At 40.4% G+C, this 19,389-nt stretch overlaps 2 protein-coding genes and 1 long non-coding RNA gene across 6 annotated transcripts in view; 1 reads left to right on the forward strand and 2 right to left on the reverse strand.

The window, feature by feature from the left end:
* Nucleotides 1-19,389, forward strand: part of nt5dc1 (5'-nucleotidase domain containing 1) — a 568,661-nt gene that overhangs the window by 185,257 nt on the left and 364,015 nt on the right. The window lies entirely within an intron of this gene.
* The window catches only part of LOC137321547 (collagen alpha-2(IV) chain-like), a 112,959-nt gene that overhangs the window by 38,900 nt on the left and 54,670 nt on the right, over nt 1-19,389 (reverse strand). The window contains exon 7 of the mRNA XM_067983944.1: nt 1,517-1,643. Coding sequence (XP_067840045.1) covers nt 1,517-1,643 — 127 coding nt within the window. The remainder of the gene's footprint in view (nt 1-1,516; nt 1,644-19,389) is intronic.
* On the reverse strand, nt 7,115-17,041 carry LOC137321882 (uncharacterized). The gene is made up of 3 exons (XR_010962920.1): nt 16,296-17,041; nt 16,122-16,191; nt 7,115-7,155 (listed from the first exon to the last, which is right to left on the reverse strand). It is a non-coding gene; the product is annotated as an uncharacterized lncRNA (long non-coding RNA).

Here is a 19,389-nt window from a genome sequence, read left to right on the forward strand (position 1 = left end):
CAGCTGGGCTGTCAGAGCGCGCGTTCATGCTAGGTCACTTTGCAGCTTTGGTGGAAGCTCAAACGGCTGCCATGCAATTTCTGGGCTCCACAATGGAGAGATTGGTGGATCAAAAGGATAGGGACTTTGAAGGGGTCAGTCATCTTCTGCAATCTACTCTCCCGTAGATCAGTGGAAGTGATGAGCCCAGTCACCAAGGGCATGGCAGTGGTGCGATGGGAGGAGTACCTGCTGGCCCCTCAGGATGTCAGCACGTCTGCACATTTGCCCTCCCTCTCAACCAATATTCACCATGGTGCCAGCAAGTTGATTGGGCCAGATTGCCCCGGCAGCAGCCTGTGGCCGGGCTTTCACAGGCTTCAGCACCCAGAAGTCATGGCCACGGCCATCTCAAAGGTCCCACGTGAGGAGCAGCAGCCTTCCACCAGCTCTGTTCAGGCCAGTAGGGAAGCACCTCATAGGATAAGAGAATTAGAAATCCTTCTTTAAAGAAGAGCACTATGGTTTGATCACATGGCTGAGAAATGAATGGAAAGCAATTATTTAGCACTTTGGTCTGTAGTGTGGCTTAATAGCAGCTTCTGAGAATGCATTGTCAGAATGTCATTGATGGAGAAAGTTGTTTGAATGTTCAAAGCAGGATGAAGGGCGTGGGGAAGAATGTAATAAGTTCTCAGCACAGGAGTGTGAGAAGCTCAGAGCTGAGCTATGAGCTGATCACTGACATCTTTGGGTTCAGATGACTAAACCACTGATGCTTCACTCTCATGGTTTGTGACATTGAGCTTTGTGAGCCTTGTAACAAAATACTAGCCATTGCATTTGGAGTCCTGAAAGGGCAGACCACAGTCTATTTTCAGACCTCGGAACCACTTACTGCACAGACTTCTGAGGCAAACGAGCGCTAATCTGTCGGTTAATCAACTTTTGTCCTGTCCGCAGAGCTTTTTTTGCTTTTGGCTAATCGATCAGCTCATCCAACTATCGCTCACTTCTGTTGATGTGGAATTGAGTGATGCTTGACCAGCCAGCTGGAAAGAGCTTCATGGAGGGACAAAAGTTGACCGTGGTAAATTACCCTTAAACAGAGCTGAGTGTAGACTCTCTTACTTTACATCAGGGACTACACTTAAAAAAAAAAGTACTACATCGGCTGTAAAGCGCATTGGGACGTCCTGAGGTCGTGAAAGGCTCTATATAAAGGCAAGCTCTTTATTTTTTAGGAGGCCATGGGATGCTTTTCCTGACAAAGGGATAGTTAGAAGTAGAATGAACTAACATTGCTTTTGTGCATACCCTGCCAGCTGGTTTCTTGCAGAGCTCAGAGCCATTTTCACTAATTTGGGGCATCTATAAAATTAAAAATAAAACAAAAATATTACCCAGACTAAAAGTAGACCAGTAACTTCAGCCTGCACTATACTACAGAGCACAGTTGCCTAACTTTATCCATCATGTAATTAGTACAAACCACAGCAATCTCAAATAATTGTTTCCAAATGAGATGAAAACTTACCGCCATGACTTTTTGTATTATAGGGTGATTGGTTGAATCCTTTATATCCTATTCCATACACCAGGGTAACAGACATGAACGCCAGAAGTACACCAATTTCCTTTGAAATCATATTTGCAGATAGAATCTGTAAACGTATCAATAGTTTATTTATAAACATTAACAGAAGGAGTGATGTCGAATACCTTGACAAATATTCAATAGAATAATAAAATTCAGCATCAAATTGAATGTCTGAGACTAGTAATAAATTGAAAACTGTTCCCTCTTATACAACATATGAGATGGTGACCTTGAAAATAACTGACTAGTCTTTTATGGGCCACCTTTTAAGACTTATCACTGGACAGTTCCTCAGATCATGTCTTTCTTAATATCCATGTTTCAGACTGTGACATTAAACAAACACAAACATGCAGAAAACTGCATAAGGAGATTGATACAAATGTAGTAAGCCAATGCAGACAAAACTAGTGGAAATCTGGCCTATGGCTTTCTTGACCCTTTGCATGCTAACGTGATTATAAATTGAAGTACAACATACCAGCATATTTTGCCTCCCGAACCGTATTTCAGTTTAGCATCCCCAATAGATTATCCCCTGAAATCGTTGAACATCTGATGCAGAAATGCTTTCAAAAGGATAAATGCTGGTATTTATATATGAGAGACTCCTACATACACAGCTGTAAATTTTAAAACTCCTCCCTTTAAATCGAAGTAATAACTATGCTGTTTTCTTTTAACTTTTAAAAGTGTATCAGGTTGGTGGTTTTGTTGTGGTTAGTTGACTCCTTTCAGATTAGTGTCCAACATGATCATGCACACAGTTTCAAAACCAAACGTGCGATAAATCTTCTAAAGTAAATTCCCATCATATTTAGGAAGCTTTTTATGAATATTTTTGATTTGTTGAAATTCTGAACACTAAAGGACTAGAAAGCACCAATGAAATATTTTTGCTTAACAATACTGAAAACATTCAGTAGTTTTGATTTATCTTTTTCTTATCCAAGTAAGTTTTTTAATATTTAGCAACTGCATTATAGCATCTGCACCCTCCTTCATTCAAATTTTCTACTGGCAAATCCTGAGGGGCCAGCAGGTACTCCTCCCATCGCACCACTGCCATGCCCTTGGTGACTGGGCTCAGATAAGAATATTTAAAACTGAACTTCCTTCATTCAAATTTTCTACTGGCAAATCTTTTTGGTGCTTTTTTTGTTTAATTACTTGATCAACTAAAATTACACAAATGAATGATTTTAAAAAATGTTAATGAAGATATGATATTTAGACAGTTTGAACAGTGTTCCTTAAAGGAAAGGTGAATACAGTGCTATCTTCATTATCTGGCATAATTAGCCAACCAAAAATGACCACATTTTGGCCTTGTATGTATGGTAAAGCATTAGCCTAGGCACGGAATGAAGACTAGCACAAAATAAATAACATAAATTTAATTGAATCTTTCTTGGGTTGGTGAGGTTGAATTACCTCAAGGGGAAGGAGATTCATGTTAGTCAGAAGTGCAGTGAGGTGACATATTGTGCAAGGCTTTGTCTCACTAGAATTCTGGCTGATAATCAAGGTGACCAATACTTGAAGCATAGATCAGTAGAATATGTCATGCAAAGTCTACTAAGATAAATCAAACAATGGTAGGGAGTGTATTACTGTGAGTGGACCTCAAGCAATTTCCACAGTTGTCAAACGCATGATTGTGTTCACCTTAAAACAGTCCAAGTTATCTATTATGTTAGATAACAAATGTAACATATTTTATCTGGAGAATAATGATGAGCGGGAGTCTGTTGCAACCACCAGTAGTATCTACTTTAATATTTTTGGTTTTCCCCCAAATATATATGGCCAAGGTTTCCTGATTGGGTTACCATGGTAACCCATTCATTTTAAATGGATTACTGATGACATTACAATTGAAAAGTCTAGGCCAGAGCGTCCAATTTACAGTTTCATAGCTTTCGTATTGAAATATTAATATTGGATATTGTATATTTCATTGCTGCAAACCACCATAATTATAGTTACTGTATGTATCTTTCTATGTAGCTTTGTATCATGTGGCAGGAAAGAGGTCTCTTGTAAGATTATTTTCTGGACTAAGGGTCTAATGTGGCAAGATTACGGGAAAAAATATAAATGCTTTGTTTTACAGAGTATAAAGCCCATAAGTATGTTATGTGGGGATTGTGAACGATTGCTTCATTGTAAAGTAAATGTATCATCCTCTGTGTAACTTGTGCCCTCATTCTTGGACAGTGTATTGCATACCATTCTTTATCTTGTGCATGTGCTTTTAACTTATAGTTAGAGTTTTGTTCCTATGTTTTAAATTATTTTATTAAGGAGTCACAGGCATCAGGAAGGTTGGGAAAAAAACCAAAGTGAATCAGGGAGTATGATTCTATTGAGTAGTAATGCTAAGTTTAGGATTTAAAAGCCTGAAGATTGTAGGAGGTAGAAAAGACTGAAAGAGGAAGAATTTTGAAGTTCTGGGAAAGATTGAGTTAGAGTTGGAGACGGCGTGATGAATCTTGATTTCAATGGAATGGTAATGCAAAAGTTCAAAATGAAGATGTAGGGAGGAGGAAGAGCATGTAGAATGATGTATTTTAGCTTAGGGGGAACAAGAAAGAAAAGTACAAAGGAGCACTGACCATATCAGTTCAATAATCTTTACAGAAGTAAATTTGTATGCCATCACAAGAATAAGGTTTACATATTCTTAAGTGCTTTCAACTCAAATGTTGTAACAATGTCAAATATAAGGAAGAGATGGCACTATAAAGATTTTTTTTCAATTTATTGCATACAGTATTAAGTTTTTTTGAAAAATAATAGCTGGTAGTGGTATATTTTGTATGCAAGTAAAATTAATTCCCATTGCATAAAATTGTGATCTGAACATACAGTTTTAAATGAATTAAAAAAGTTTCCCAGGACAATTTCCAGATGTTGGCCTAGTTTTATAGAGACAATTTGGTGCAGTGAGATAAAATATAAATCTTACACACCTGGGATCTGGGTCTAAATCAAGCTCTGCCAGATGGATGAAAATATCTTCTCTTTGATGATGCAAAAGATCAAAGTGAAATGGGTTTTGGTTGCTTTTGACCAGTTTTGTGTGCATGAGTACTTACCAAATTACTGATAATTTGGTTCTGAATTATCAGTATCACTCAGAGACACCACAAGTATGTCTAGTGTGGCAAATGGAATTGCTACACTGATGCAGTGGGTGGTGCAGTTCTGAAGTTGGGGTAATGGATGTAGTTTTGTCACTGTGGAGCCAACTTTCCTTTGCATCAAAAATTACTTGTGTGCCAGGGGTCCTGTGTATAAGGGACTCCTGCTCTCACTTTCTAGCCAAAATCCTGAGGAAAAAAAAATCTATGACCCACATAGAAGATGTCACATCAGTCAGCATATCGTTCCAGAAAATGGGAAATTGGACCATTACAGTCAGCAGGCAGAGGGGACTTTCATGCCATCAGTCTGGCCAATGTTTATTTAACCTACACCTCAAAACTTTCTTCAACATTAAGTAGGCTAACATAGGTAAAATATGCTGCTGGCTAAAATTAAAATATAGGAGAAAAACTGACAAGGATGCAAAAATAGTATCCCCTGTAACAGCTCATAAGTTTCTTCAATATTTGACACACAAAATGATGTTTTCCTATATAGTTGTTCTCCTGTGGCATCATTCATGGACAAAAATGAGAAAAATTATGTCTCTCTCTGTAATGATCTCTACTTCATAACGTCATAGTAGGTACAGCACAAGAGGAGGCCATTTGCCCCATCATGCTTGTGCCAGCTCTTTGAATGCACCATCCAATTAGTCCTATTCCCCTGCTCTTTCGCCATTGCCCTGTAAATTTTTTCCCTTCAAGTATTTATCTAATTCCCTTTTGAAAGTTACCATTGAATCTGCTTCCACCACCCTTTCGCGCTGAGTAAAAAATATGTTTCCTCATCGCCTCTGGCTCTTTTGCTGATCACCTTAAAGCGGTGTCTTCTAGTCACAGACACTTCTGCCACTGGAAACAGTTTCTCCTTATTTACTCTATCAAAACCGTTCATGATCTTGACCACCCCTATCAAATCTCCCCTTAACCTTCACTGTTCTGAAGAGAACAACCCCAGTTTCTCCAGTCTCTCCACATAACTGAAGTCCCTTATCCCAGGTACCATTCTAGTACATTTCTTCTGCACCCACTTTAAGGCCTTGACATAGAAACATAGAAAATTGGAGCAGGAATAGGCCATTCGGCCCTTCGAGCCTGCTCCACTATTCAATATGATCGTGGCTGATTCTCTATCTCAATACCATGTTCCCGCTCTCTCCCCATACCCCTTGATGCCTTCTGTGTCTAGAAATCTATCTATCTCCTTCTTAAATATGTTCAGTGAATTGGCCTCCACAGCCTTCTGTGGTAGAGAATTCCACAGGTTCACCACCCTCTGAGTGAAGAAATTTCTCCATCTCAGTCCTAAATGTTCTGCCCCATATCCTGAGACTGTTACCCCGTGTTGTAGACCCTGCGTTCTAGAACCCCCCCCCCAAAGCCAGGGGAAACATCCAGTCTGTCTAGCCCTGTCAGAATTTTCTACCTTTCAATGAGATCCCCTCTCATTCTTCTAAACTCGAGTGAATACAGGCCGAGTCGACCCAATCTCTCCTCATACGACAGTCCTGCCATCCCAGGAATCAGTCTGGTGAACCTTCGCTGCACTCACTCCATGGCAAGTATATCCCTTCTGCGGTAAGGAGACCAAAACTGCACACAATATTCCAGGTGTGGTCTCACCAAGGCCCTGTATAACTGCAATAAGACATCCTTGCTCCTATACTCAAATCCTCTTGCAATGAAGGCCAACATACCATTTGCCTTCCTAATTGCCTGCTGCACCTGCATGTTTGCTGGTGACTGGTGTACAAGGACACCCAGGTTCCTTTGTACATCAACATTTCCCAATCTATCACCATTTAAATAATACTCTGCCTTTCTGTTTTTCCTTCCGAAGTGGATAACTTCACATTTATCTAAGTTATACTGCATCTGCCATGTATTTGCCCACTCACTCAACTTGTCTAAATTGCCTTGAAGCCTCTTTACATCCACCTCACAACTCACAATCCCACCTAGTTTTGTGTCATCAGCAAACTTGGAAATATTACATTTGGTTCCCTCATTCAAATCATTGATATATATTGTGAATAGCTGGGGCCCAAGCACTGATCCTTGTGGTACCCCACTAATCACCGCCTGCCACCCCGAAAAAGACCCATTTATTCCTACTGTCTGTTAACCAATTTTCAATCCATGCCAGTATATTACCCCCAATCCCATGTGCTTTAATTTTGCACACTAACCTCTTATGTGGGATTTTATCAAAGGCCTTCTGAAAATCCAAATAAACCACATCCACTGGTTCTCCCTTATCTATTCTACCAGTTACATCCTCAGAAAACTCCAGTAGGTTTGTCAAACATGATTTCCCTTTCATAAATCCATGTTGATTTCTATTAAATCACCTTTGCACCTTCTCTGCTTCAGTGGAAGTAGTACTCGTATCTCAAGTCTCTTGGAGTGCATGTCCACAGATCCCTGAAGGTAGCAGGACAATTAAATAAGGTGGTTAAGAAGGCATAGGGGATACTTTCCTTTATTATCTGAGACATAGAATATAACAGCAGGGAGGTTATTCTAGAACTGTATAAAACACTAGTTAGGTCACAGCTTGATTACTCCGTACAGTTCTGGTCACCACATTACAGGAAAGATGGGGTTGCACTAGAGGGGGTACAGAGGAGATTTACGAGGATGTTGCCAGGACTGGAGAATTTTAGTTATGAGGAAAGATTGGATAGGCTGGGGTTGTTTTCTTTGGAACAGAGGAGGCCGAGAAGTGATTTAATTGAGGTGTACAAAATTATGAGGGGCCTATTTCCCTTAGCAGAGAGGTCAATAACTAGGGGGCATAGAATTAAAGTAATTGATAGAAGGATTAGAGGGGAGCTGAGGAAAATGTTTTCATCCAGAGGGTGGTGGGTGTCTGGAACTCACTGCCTGAAGGGGTGGTGGAGGCAGAAATCCTAAACTCATTTAAAAAGTACCTGGATATGCACCTGAAGTGCTGTAACTTACAAGGCTACGGACCAAGTGCTGGAAAGTGGGATTAGGCTTAGTGGCTCATTTTCGGCTGTATGGACACAGTGGGCCGAATAGCCTCCTTCTGTGCCGTAAATTTGCTGTGATTCTGGAATTATGTATCTGAACCCTTAGGTCTTGCTGTTCATTCACATCCTTCAGTATCTTTCAATTGAGTGTACACTCCCATTCCTGGTTTGCTATAAAAATATAGCATCTCCCACCTATCCACATTAAATTGCATCTTCCATGTGTCTGCTTATTTCACTGACCCGACCGTGTTTTCCTGAAGTCTTTTACAGTCTTCCTCGCTGTTAGCAAAACCCTATACTTATGGGGTGTCATCAAATTTCAGTATTGCCTTCCCCTTTCCCAAATCCAAGTCATCCCTATATAGCAAAAATAAAAGATATAGCACTGACTCATAGGACAAACCACTTCCAAGCCTTTTCCAGTTCAAGCAACACCCATTAACTCTTTTGTTTCCTGTCCGTAAACCGACTTCCTATACATGCTGGTACTTTTCATATTATATCATATGCCTCAACAGCTAAAGTAAATCTTTTTTCCAAATCCTTTATGTGGAAAAATGGTTAATAAAATCCTGAAATGTGACAGTTGCCCACAACTAACTGAGTTGTACAAATTGTGATACTTAAAGAAAGTGCATTCTGCACACAAAATGTCTCATATATTAAAGATAGCAAATATCAGGCCTCAACACTGACCTCTGTAGAATACCACTTACCACATTGTTCCAGCCTGAGAAACTTCACTTTAGCCCTAAACTTGCTTTTTGCCCTTCAACAACCTCTCTACCCATGCGACCTGAATCCTTTTAATTCAGTGTGCCTTTACCTTTGGCAGAAGTCTGTTCCACATCAAGTGGCATTCGGAACATAGGAACAGGAGTAGGCCATTCAACCCCTCTAGCCTGTTCCGCCATTCAGTTATATCATGCCTGATCTGTATCTTAACTCCACCTATCCGCTTTGGTTCTGTACCCCTTAATACCCTTGCCTAACAAAAATAAAGGTCCACCATTGGGCCTCACTCGCCTCTACCAAAACCACCAACTACTTCAGGATCTTCCTGGAGAGCAAAGATAATATCCGGCTTCTTTTTTTCCACTACCAACCATCTCCTTAAACCCTTTTTCCCTGCCCCTTTCACTCTTGTCTCCAACAAGGGTGAGGAGCTCATAGTATTCTTTGTCACTAAGGTTGAGACCATCCATTCCATTGATACTTTTGCTTTTATCCTCTTCCTCTTGCCCAGGCTTCTCCTTCCTGCAGCAGACTTGGAGAGATAGGGATACAAAGAAAATAATAAGAGGTGCAAAAAAGGAGTGTGGAGAAAAGCTTCCAAGAGATATCAAAGCTAGCAGTAAATATATATATATTAAGAGAAAGAGAGTGGTAAGGGGGAACGTGGGCCCGTTAAAGACAGATACTATACTGGATAATAAGGAAATGGCAAACTAGTTAAACAAATATTTTCACAGTAGAGGAGGACGACAAAATACCAGTGGTACAAGGGACCTAAAAATAAATCAAGGGGAGGAACTTATTGAATTTAATATAAGTTTTTTTTAAAAATGGTAATGGAGAAACTAATAGGGCTTAAGATAGACAAATATCTAGGACCTGATGGTTTCCACCCTAGGGTATTAAAAGGACCAAGTAGGGAAATTGCAGATGCGTTAGACATAATTTTCCAAAGCTCTCTAGATTCGGGAATTGTTCTGTTGGATTGGAAAATTGCTAATGGCACTCTATTATTTAAGATGGGAGGGAGAAACCAGTAAACTAAAGACCTGTCAGTTTTGCGTCAGTTGTGGGGAAGTTACTGGAATCTATCGTCAGGGACAGGGTGACTGAGCATTTGAACAAGTATGAGTTGATCAGAGAGTCAGTTTGGATTTGTGAAGGGTAGGACATAAGACATGTCTGACTAATCTAGTTGAATTTTTTTGAAGAGGTCACTAGCATGGTGGATTGGGGGGTCTATGGATGTTGTCTATATGGACTTTGATAAGGTACTGCACAAGAGATTATTAGCAAAAATAAAAGTGCACAGAGTTGGAGGAAACCTTGTTACATGGGTCACATCATCCTGTAGATAAACATTGGGAAGAGTGGAGCCATTGTATTTGGCCCCCGCCACAAACTTCATACCTTGTAACAGATTCTGTCCCTGTCCTTGCCACTGTCTTAGGCTGAACCAGACTGTTCGCAACCTCAGTGCCCTATCACCATCTCCACCCTGCATCAATCCATCTGCTGCTGTAACTCTCATCCATGCCATTGTCACTCCCTGACTCGACTATTTCAATGCTTTGCTGGCCGGTCTCCCATCCTTCAACCTGCCGTAAACTTCACCTCCAAAACTCTGTAGCCTGTATTCTGCCCCAAACTAATTCCTGCTCATCCATCACCCCTTGTTCTTGCTGGCCTACATTGACTCCCAGTCCACCAAAACTTCCAGTTTACAATTCTCATTCTGTGTTTAAATCCTTTCATGGCCCTGTCCCTCCCTATCTTTCTAACCTCCTTCAGCCCTACAGCCCCTCCACCCTGAACTCTCTGGTTCTGGTCTCTTGTGCATCTCCCCCTCCCACCCCCCTCTATTGGTGGCCATGCCTTTAACCGCCTACACCCCACACACTGTAATTTCTTCCCTAAACTCCTCTGCCTCTCCAACTCCCTCATCTTCTTTAATTAAGACTCTCCTTTAAACCACCTCTTTGACCAAGCATATCAACCACATCCACTGCATTTCCTTTTTCTATTCTCCCTATTGTTTCTTCAAATAATTCTATAAGTTTGGTTAAGTTCAACGTGCCCCTTAGAAATTCATTCTGACTGGCCCTGATTAGCTCCTGTTTATCCAAGTGCTTAGCAATTATATGCCATAGTGCAGACTCTTAAGGGCTCAAGATTTGGGGGTCTTTACTCTGTGGCACAGCATAACTCCTGGCTACTTGCAACAAGTGACATTGACATTGTCCCAAATTTTGCGAAAGGAGTTATTTAAATAGTTGAGGTGGGCAACCTGCAACTGTAGAGCCACTGTAGTGTGCTCACCCTGAATAAGTGCCTGGAAACCAGAGTGGTACAGACGTCCTTAGTAGGTAAAGAAACAAGAAAATTTGGTCAAAGCAGAACCAATCTGGCGTTCATTGGGTAATGATTCCCTCTGTTTGGGCCTACTTAAAGCCCGATAGACAAGCCATGCCTGCTGTCTATAGGCATGAGTTCCCCTAAGCCTATTAGGTGTATGCTGTGGCTTAGTGGTAGCACTTTTACCTCTGAGCCAGATGGTTGTGGATTCAAGTCCCACTGCAGAGACTTGAATACAAAATCTAGGCTGACACTCCAGTGCTGTACTGAAGGAGTGCTGCACTGTCGGAGGTGCCGTCTTTTGGATGAGACGTTAAACTGCCCTCTTAGTGCCATAAAAGATCTTATGGCACTATTTTGAAGAAGAGCAGGGGAGTTCTCCCCGATGTCCTGGACGAGATTTTTCTCTCAACCAACACCTTTTAAAAGAAAAAAGCAGATTACCTGGTCATTATTACATTGCTGTTTGTGGGACCTTACTGTGTGTAAATTGGCTGCTGCGTTGCCTGTATTACAACAGTGTCTACACTTCAAAACTATTTAATTGGCTGTAAGGTGCTTTGGGAGGTCTTTAGGAAGTGAAAGGCGCCATGTAAATGCAAGTCTTTATTTTTCGAGGCCATGCTGGCCAGAATTCCTTAGATAGGCTGGGAATACCCTACACATGACGGTGAAGTCTCCAGAAAATGGAAGGGGATTGAATGAAAGATTCATTTACTTTCCTTCCTACTGGAATTTCCCAGGTAAGTTATATTGGATGGAAACCTCAGTGGATTCAGGTTGTACCCCAAATTGCGGGCCCTGCACAGGGGAATCTGTCCACTTTCATCTTCAATCCCACCAGAATTTTGGACTCTGGTAGTTTACTAACAACTGAAGTAAGACTAACTGTTTTGAAGAGGTGTGCCAAATTTGTCACCCATCAGTTCTCCGGCACAATTTTCCTATCTATCCAGAATTTTGGAAATTATAGTCAGAGCTTCTGTTAAATCTTTTCTAGCTTCCATCAAGATCCTCAGTTGTAAACCTGTGATTTGTCTACCTTAAGTTTGAGTAATTTCTTTAATATTATTGCTCTTTGCATAATAACCACCACTACAATTCCATACCCACCTCTGCTGGTGCGACTGATTCCACCCCCCTCCTTGGCCACTATTTCAGGCTGACCTTGAACTGACTTTCAGACCCCATATCCGCTCCATCATCAAGTACAATTATTTACATCACAACATTGTATGCCTCCGCACGCAAAAATTGCCTTTGCCTTAGTACATGCCTTAGTGATCTCCAGATTTGACCACCAGGCCCACGTTGGCTCTAATTTTTTTTTCTGCTCTACCTGTCTTTCTTCTTAAAACCTATGTCTTCTGACCATACTTCCAGTTGACTGTTTAATCTCTCCTTTCCTTGCTCAATGTCTATTTTCCATATATCAATTTGTGAAGCACCTTTGGACTTTTTAATATTAAATGGGTGTTGTTGTTGTTCGGGGCTGACAAACCATATAGGTCAATAAGAACAGGTTTGATGGCTGAGCAGGACTTGGTATGGGACACGATGCTCCAACTTGTCCAAACTTCTAATTGTATGCATCGTGCCCCATTACAAGTCTTGCTCACCCATCAAATCTGTTCTCATTGACCTATATGGTTTGTCAGCTCCGAACAACATTTTAAAAATTCTCATTGTCATCTTTAAATTCCCTCCATAGCTTTGCCATACCCAATCTCTGAAGCTTACTGCAGTCCCTCCCAGAACACTCTGTTCCTTTGACTCTAGCCTCTTGTGCATTCCCCTTCCGTTTGCAAAACCATTGATGGCAGAGCTTTCGGTTGCCTGGTCCTACTCTCTGGAATTCCCTCCCGAATTTTTTTTCTGCCTCTGTACCTGTCTTTCTTCTTAAAACCTATCTCTTCTGACCGTGCTTCCGGTTGACCGTTTAATCTCTCCTTTCTTTGCTCAATGTCTCTTTTCCATATATCAATTTGTGAATCTCCATGGGACTTTTTAATATTAAATGGATGTTGTTGTTATATAATCCTAAAATACATCTGCTCTGTGAAAACAGAGGTAAAATACTTGCGTACTATTTCTTTTATCCCTCCCTCTCTACTATAACCGTGCCTTGTTCATCTCTTAGCGGCCTTACCCCTATCTTGACTATCTTCTTACAACTAATGTGTCTATAGAAAGCCTTTTCATTGCTCTATAAGTTTTTTGCTAATTTTATCTTGTACTCTCTGTTCGTCATTTTAATCTCCTTTTGTAGATTTTCTGTGTATTTTTATATTTGTACTGACTTTCATTTTTAGTATCTGCCCTGTAACGCTGAATGCTTTTTTTTAGTTTCAGGTTTAATCTAATTTTTCTATTCATTCAGGAAACCCCAGTCTCCAATATTCTCTTTTTTTTCCTTACTGGAATTTGTTTGATTTGTACCTTTTCCATCTCTTTATGTAAATATTTTCCCATTGCTGATCTATGCTTCTATTTGCCAATTTTTCAATTTGCCACATAATCTGGACAACGTCCCTCTTTATCTGCTATAATTTGTTTTTTCCAGTCTCATACTCTATTCTTTCTTTCTATTCAAATGCTAAAAAGTAATTGTATTGTGATCATTGTTTCCCAAATGCTCCCCTAGCTTTAAGGCACCTACTTACTCTGCTTCCTTACTCAGAACCACGTCAAGTAGTGTTTCCTTCCATGTTGGGATGGCAACTTATTGACTGGAAAACAGTCCTGAACGCATTGCAATAAAAAAACCTCCCTTTTCCACCACAAACATCTCCCTTTCACAGTCTGTTTTAGCAAATGAAAATCTACAAATCTAACTTTATTTTTGATATCCGTCTCTCTAATTGTCTACAGATTTCATCCTTTCAATTGTTCGACAGTCTATAATATACTCCCAGTAATGTGATTGATTCCTTGCAATTCTTCAGCTCAACTGAAGGGATTCTGTTTGGACCATTCTCTATTTAAATCCTTACACTCTAGAGTTATGACCGTTTTATATCTAGGAATATTTAGTTAGCAAACCTGACCCGGCTGCAGTTACATTTCAGTTACTGGTATTATATCATGATTTTCTATTTTAATCAATGATTCTAGTTTCCCAAATTTTACATAGTTACATCGAGTCTACAGCAAAGAAACAGGCCATTTGGCCCTACTGGTTTAGGCCAGCGTTTATGCACCACACGAACCTCCTCCCTCCCTACTCCATCTAACCCCATCAGCATACCCTTCTATTCCTTTCTCCCTCATGTGCTTATCTAGTTTCCCCTTAAATGTATCTATGCTATTTGCCTCAACTACTCCATGTGGTAGCAAGTTCCACATTCTTATCACTCTTTGAGTAAAGAAGTTTCCCCTGAATGCCCTGTTGGATTTATTAGTGACTATCTTATATTTATGACCTCTAGTTTTATCTCCCTCACAAGTAGAAACATTTTTTCTACGTCTATCCTATCAAAATAAAAATTTTGTTTCTTATAAACCCTGATTTTAACTCGTGGCGAGTGTGGGCCTGGTGGGGCAGTGTTAAGCTCACCGATGTGAGACTCGTGCTATTTTAACTCATGGGCCTCATTTAAGTAGGCCATATCCACTCTCGCCCGAACCCACTGTCAGCGATGTTAGGCCAGCAGGGCTAGCATGGCAAGTGGCCACAGCCGGTAACCTGAGGGAACGGTCCCCAGCAAGGTAAGTGAAGGGAAGCTCCAATGTGATCACAGAAAACCAAGGACAGGGGAGACCTAAAGATTCCTTGTGGGACTTGGAGGAGCATTCCTATTCCTCTTGTACCCCTAGGAAACCTTTAATAAATAAAAATAACTAGACTTTTCGGCCATCTTCTGAACTTGGTGATCCTTGGCGAGGTTGGCACCAGGTGCTGATCTTGCTGCAGTCGATTAAAATATGGTCGGGGTTTGAATGACATCATCCGAACCTGACAATCTCAGTGAGGTCCTTACCTGCTTGTGGCAAGGGCCTCACACATTGCTTGAAATGTGCCTGTCAAAATGGCACAGGACACAGGTGCAGTGTGGCTTCAGTGAGTATCACAATGCACATATTTTAACCCCCGCATGCCCTAACCCTAGCCCTCCTGGATGCAGCAGGTTTAAAACTGGGGTTTTAGCATGTGCAGTAATATTCATCCATTTAGTTTGGATTCCTACTGTTTGGGCTGTGCTGATTGAACTAAATTTATTGGGCCATAATTTACTGTTGCAGGGCATCTAACAGCATCTGCCATTTGTTAGATTTGCCCTTGCATGTTTAGGTTTTGAATTTTTTGCATGGAAAGTTGCCGAAAGTGCGAGCTGATAACGTCGCAGTGAGGGAAACGGCATCTGGGACCTGAGTGAACAGGGCAAGTAACTGTACCTCCTTAACCAATCAGATTGAAGGATTGTGAAATCAACAGTGCATGGACTGAGAAAGAAGTCTAAATTATGGTGGGTGAATTCAATGTCAAATCAGGTAAAGAGAGGGAAGGAAAGGTTGAATTAAGAGAGAGAGTAAAAAGAGACAGAAAGGAAAAGTTAAAAAAAATTTAAACATTCTAAATTTTACATTTTTAAAATCTCCAAGGACAGTGAAAACCTGAAGGATTGAGACTCCACACTTGTAATAGTTAATTTTCAGTGCCAGAGAGGTGGATAATTAACACTTATCACGTGGTTAAAAGGGTTACTTAGACTGAAATGGACATGCCCTGACTTTCTGTGGCGAGTATCTACGCGCAAACACAGCAACTTCACGCCATTCAATGGTGAGGCAGACAACGAGATGCCGTTTTCACAAAGCTAATGGCGGAACGGCACATTTCGGACAGCAACTTTTGGATTTCCGCATTTAACCTTGCATCTGGCCCTCGACTGAAGTTGCTGTAGCGTTTACACATAAATAACGGTGAGCGCTATTATCCTCACCATTATTTTGACAGCAAATTCTGGCTTAATACTTTACAAGCAATTCAAGTAGAAGAACTTCTGATGCTAATCAGCTTGTGGTATTTTCTGATGCTAATGGTTTGTAGTATGTTCTGATACGTTTCCTCACTTCCTCTCCAAGTATTGGCAATGTGCTTTTTCTTCTGAATCTGCTGTTATTTTCCTCCTCATTGCCTCTGTCACTGTTTATAACTATAAAACTCTTATATGAATATTATGAGAAGCTTTTTTTTGTTAATGAAAAGTTGTTTTGAGATACTGTCACAATTTTAAAGTATAATGCATACTAAGTTTTCTTTGGTATATTATACAGTGCATTCATTTTCATGTCACGTACCTTCATATCCTTCACCTTTCTGTTAATCTGTGAATTATGTTACCAACAGTTTCTAAATTCATCATGGCATCTGCAAGAATTGAGATAATTACAAATTCAGTAAATTTGATAGATCAATGTTTATAAAATCATTGAATCTTACAGCACAGAAGGAGGTCATTCAGCCCATCTCACCTGTGCCGAAGCTCAATGAACGTTGAAGGAGCTATCCAATTAATCCCTCTGCTCCGCTCTTTCCCCATAGCCTTGCAAATATTTCCCCTTCAAGTATTTATCTAATTCCCTTTTGAAAGTTACTATTGAATCTGCTTCCACCACCCTTTCAGATAGTGCATTCCAGATTATCATAACAGCTGCAGTGGAACAGGGCGTGAGTTCTTAGCAAATGGTTTTTGTCACATTTTTGAGATTTTCCCAAATACAAAAAAAATGCACTGTAGACACAGTGCAACACAACATGATGTAGTGGAATAGGGATAATGGGTAATTATAATCAGAGAAGAGACAACAATGAGGGATTCTAAACCATGCACAATTGGCAAGCATAAAACCAGAATTAAATTGTAACAGCTTATGAATTAACAGAAATATGTCAATGAACTCCAGCATGAAAATCATTGGAGTTCAACGGACATTCAGAATGTTTAAATGACTCAAGCATTCTATGCATGCACGCACTCATCTGTCATAATTCTATCCCTTGAACCAATAGAAGAACAGATATTCAGCGTCATAGCAACAAGTTGTGAATATAGCACTTAACTGTCATCTCCCCCACCCACTCTTGGAATAAAAACGAGGAGAGCAAAAAAAAAAGAAAATTCAAATCAAAGACCAGATCACCTTGATTGGTTCATGCAGCAAGCAGGCTGAAAATGCAGATGCCTAAATATCTAGCTGTTTAATCTCCACTGCCAGTTTCACTATGAACAAAGCATCGATCTTGAAGTGGAACATGAAGTTTGTACTGGCAACCTTACAGTAATATTCTAAAAAAGCATTGAAGTTTGTAAAAATGATTTTGCTGTAGAAATTAGGGGCTATCTGAAACTCCCAGTGGGGAGGAGGGCTTGCTGAAAGCACATCTCAGGAAGTCACGGGTTTTCAGTCCATGATTTTACTCCCATTAAAATCATGGGATGTGCACCCACAATTTCCTGACATGCGTTGGATGACTGAAACACCCCTGTGGTGGAATGTAATGGGAACATAAGTTTTTTAGATTGTGTCACTTTTCATAGAATCTGGAGCCAGGTAGACCTTGTCAAAACGCCCACCTGTTGCCAAATGAGATGCTTTTCCATGCAGTGAACAGGAAGAGATTAATCAACTGATTCATTCCAGAATCAAGAGGGATCTCATAGGCAAGCTCAAAGAGGCAATGAAGTGCACCTAAATTGGCAGAGGGCCTGGTTATAAATTTAATCCCTCTATTAATGATATTCCATATAAACAATGTGGGGGTATTCATCTTGCAACCTATTAGATACCAACATATGAAGGGATGATGTGTACGGCCTCTCATTCTTTGTCCGGAATATTGTAGTGCTCCATGCCTTTTGTGGATGATGAACAAATCAGCAAAATATTATTGAAAATATTATTCATGACTAAATTGAGAACATTATATGGAAATGTTGCAGATTGATTAAAACTACTCAAACTTCATTATAGAACTTTTTGGAGACTGAAAGTCATTTTTTAAATCAGTGTTTCATTTTTTTTATTGCATTATTTTAATTGTGTAACTCTTGTAATGTAAGAAGGACAACAGTTGGTGGCGCCCTAGATTTTTTTAAAATTGAAACCAAAAATGTTTACATTTCAGATGTATTGCATTGCAGTAAACTCACTTGGAAAAGCTCCAGATAATTTAGTTTTATACCTTATTTTTGGATGTTGTTACATTTAGGATTTGTATTTATTGGTCTGTTCTTCTTTATAGATGATGAGATTTCATCAACCAACAGAAAATGTAACCATGGAGCTGCTGAGTATAAGTTGAACTAGTGTTCAACAATTCCATGTTGCGAAATAAACTTGAAGTTGGCAATTTCCTGCTCCTGAAGTAATGTTATAAATTATCTTGTTGAATTGATTTTGGTGAAACATCAACATAGATAATCCCCAATATGGAAAGTTAGGATTTGCCCATATGAGTGATCTAAAACACGAGAGTTGAAATAACCTAGGGTAAGAAGGCTAGAAAAACACACACATCTGTAACAATCTGTACAGACCTTTCCACAACATAGGAATATAGCAATTATAGGTATATTTGTTATTTTCTGTTCTTGTGAGGTGCCTGGCCTCCACTTGGCAACTATCCACAGTGCTCACCATGAGCTATCAAGAGCTCACCATGTAAAGAATTGCAGGTGCAATGTCGCATCACTCTGTGATGTATTGCAGTATTCCAGAAAATGCCTCTTAAGCAAGGCACTGATTAAGAAAGTTTCCATTGAAAAAGTTGGTTTGCAGTTGTGAGACTGCTTGTCTAGACCTGGGTGAGCCACAGTTTCCTCCAGTTAAACATTGGGAAGACTGAAACCATTGTTTTAAACCACTGCCACAAATTCCATACCCTCGACACCGATTCCATCCCCCTCTATGGCTACTGTCTCGGGTTGAACTAGACTGTTCGCAACCTCCAAATTGAGCTTCCAAACCCATACCCTCTCCATCACAAACACTGCCCACGTCCACCTCCCTGGCACCGCTCTCCTCCCTCCGTCTGCTGCTGAAACTCTCACTTCCAGACCCGACCTCTCGAATGCTGTCCTGGCTGGCCTCCCATCCTCCACAAACATCAGCTCATCCAAAACTTTATTATCCATATGCTATCCTGCACCAAGTCACTCTTAGCCAGCACCCCTGTGCACCCTGACCTATGTTGGTTTCCGGTCCCCCAACGCCTCCAATTTAAAATTCTCACCCTCATGTTTATAGCACTTCATCCAGCCTTCCTTCGCTCACCATTGGCAGCTGTGCCTTCAGCCATCTAGGCCCTATGGTCTGGAATTCCTTACCTAAACCTCTCTACCTCCCTCTCCTCCTTTAAGACCCTCTGTAAAACCCACCTCTTTGAGCAAGATTTTAGTCACCCTTCCTAATATCTCCTTCTTTGACTTAGTGACCATTTTTATGAGGCACCTTGGGATGTTTTTCCAAATTAAAGAAGTTATAGAAATGCAAGGTGGTGTTGTGGTGAGACACGTGCAAAAACTGTGAATTTAAAGAAACAAGATTTTCAAGGCAAGAAGCAGTA

Source organism: Heptranchias perlo, chromosome 5 (genome assembly GCF_035084215.1).
Source record: "Heptranchias perlo isolate sHepPer1 chromosome 5, sHepPer1.hap1, whole genome shotgun sequence".
NCBI classification, from domain to species: Eukaryota; Metazoa; Chordata; class Chondrichthyes; order Hexanchiformes; family Hexanchidae; genus Heptranchias; species Heptranchias perlo.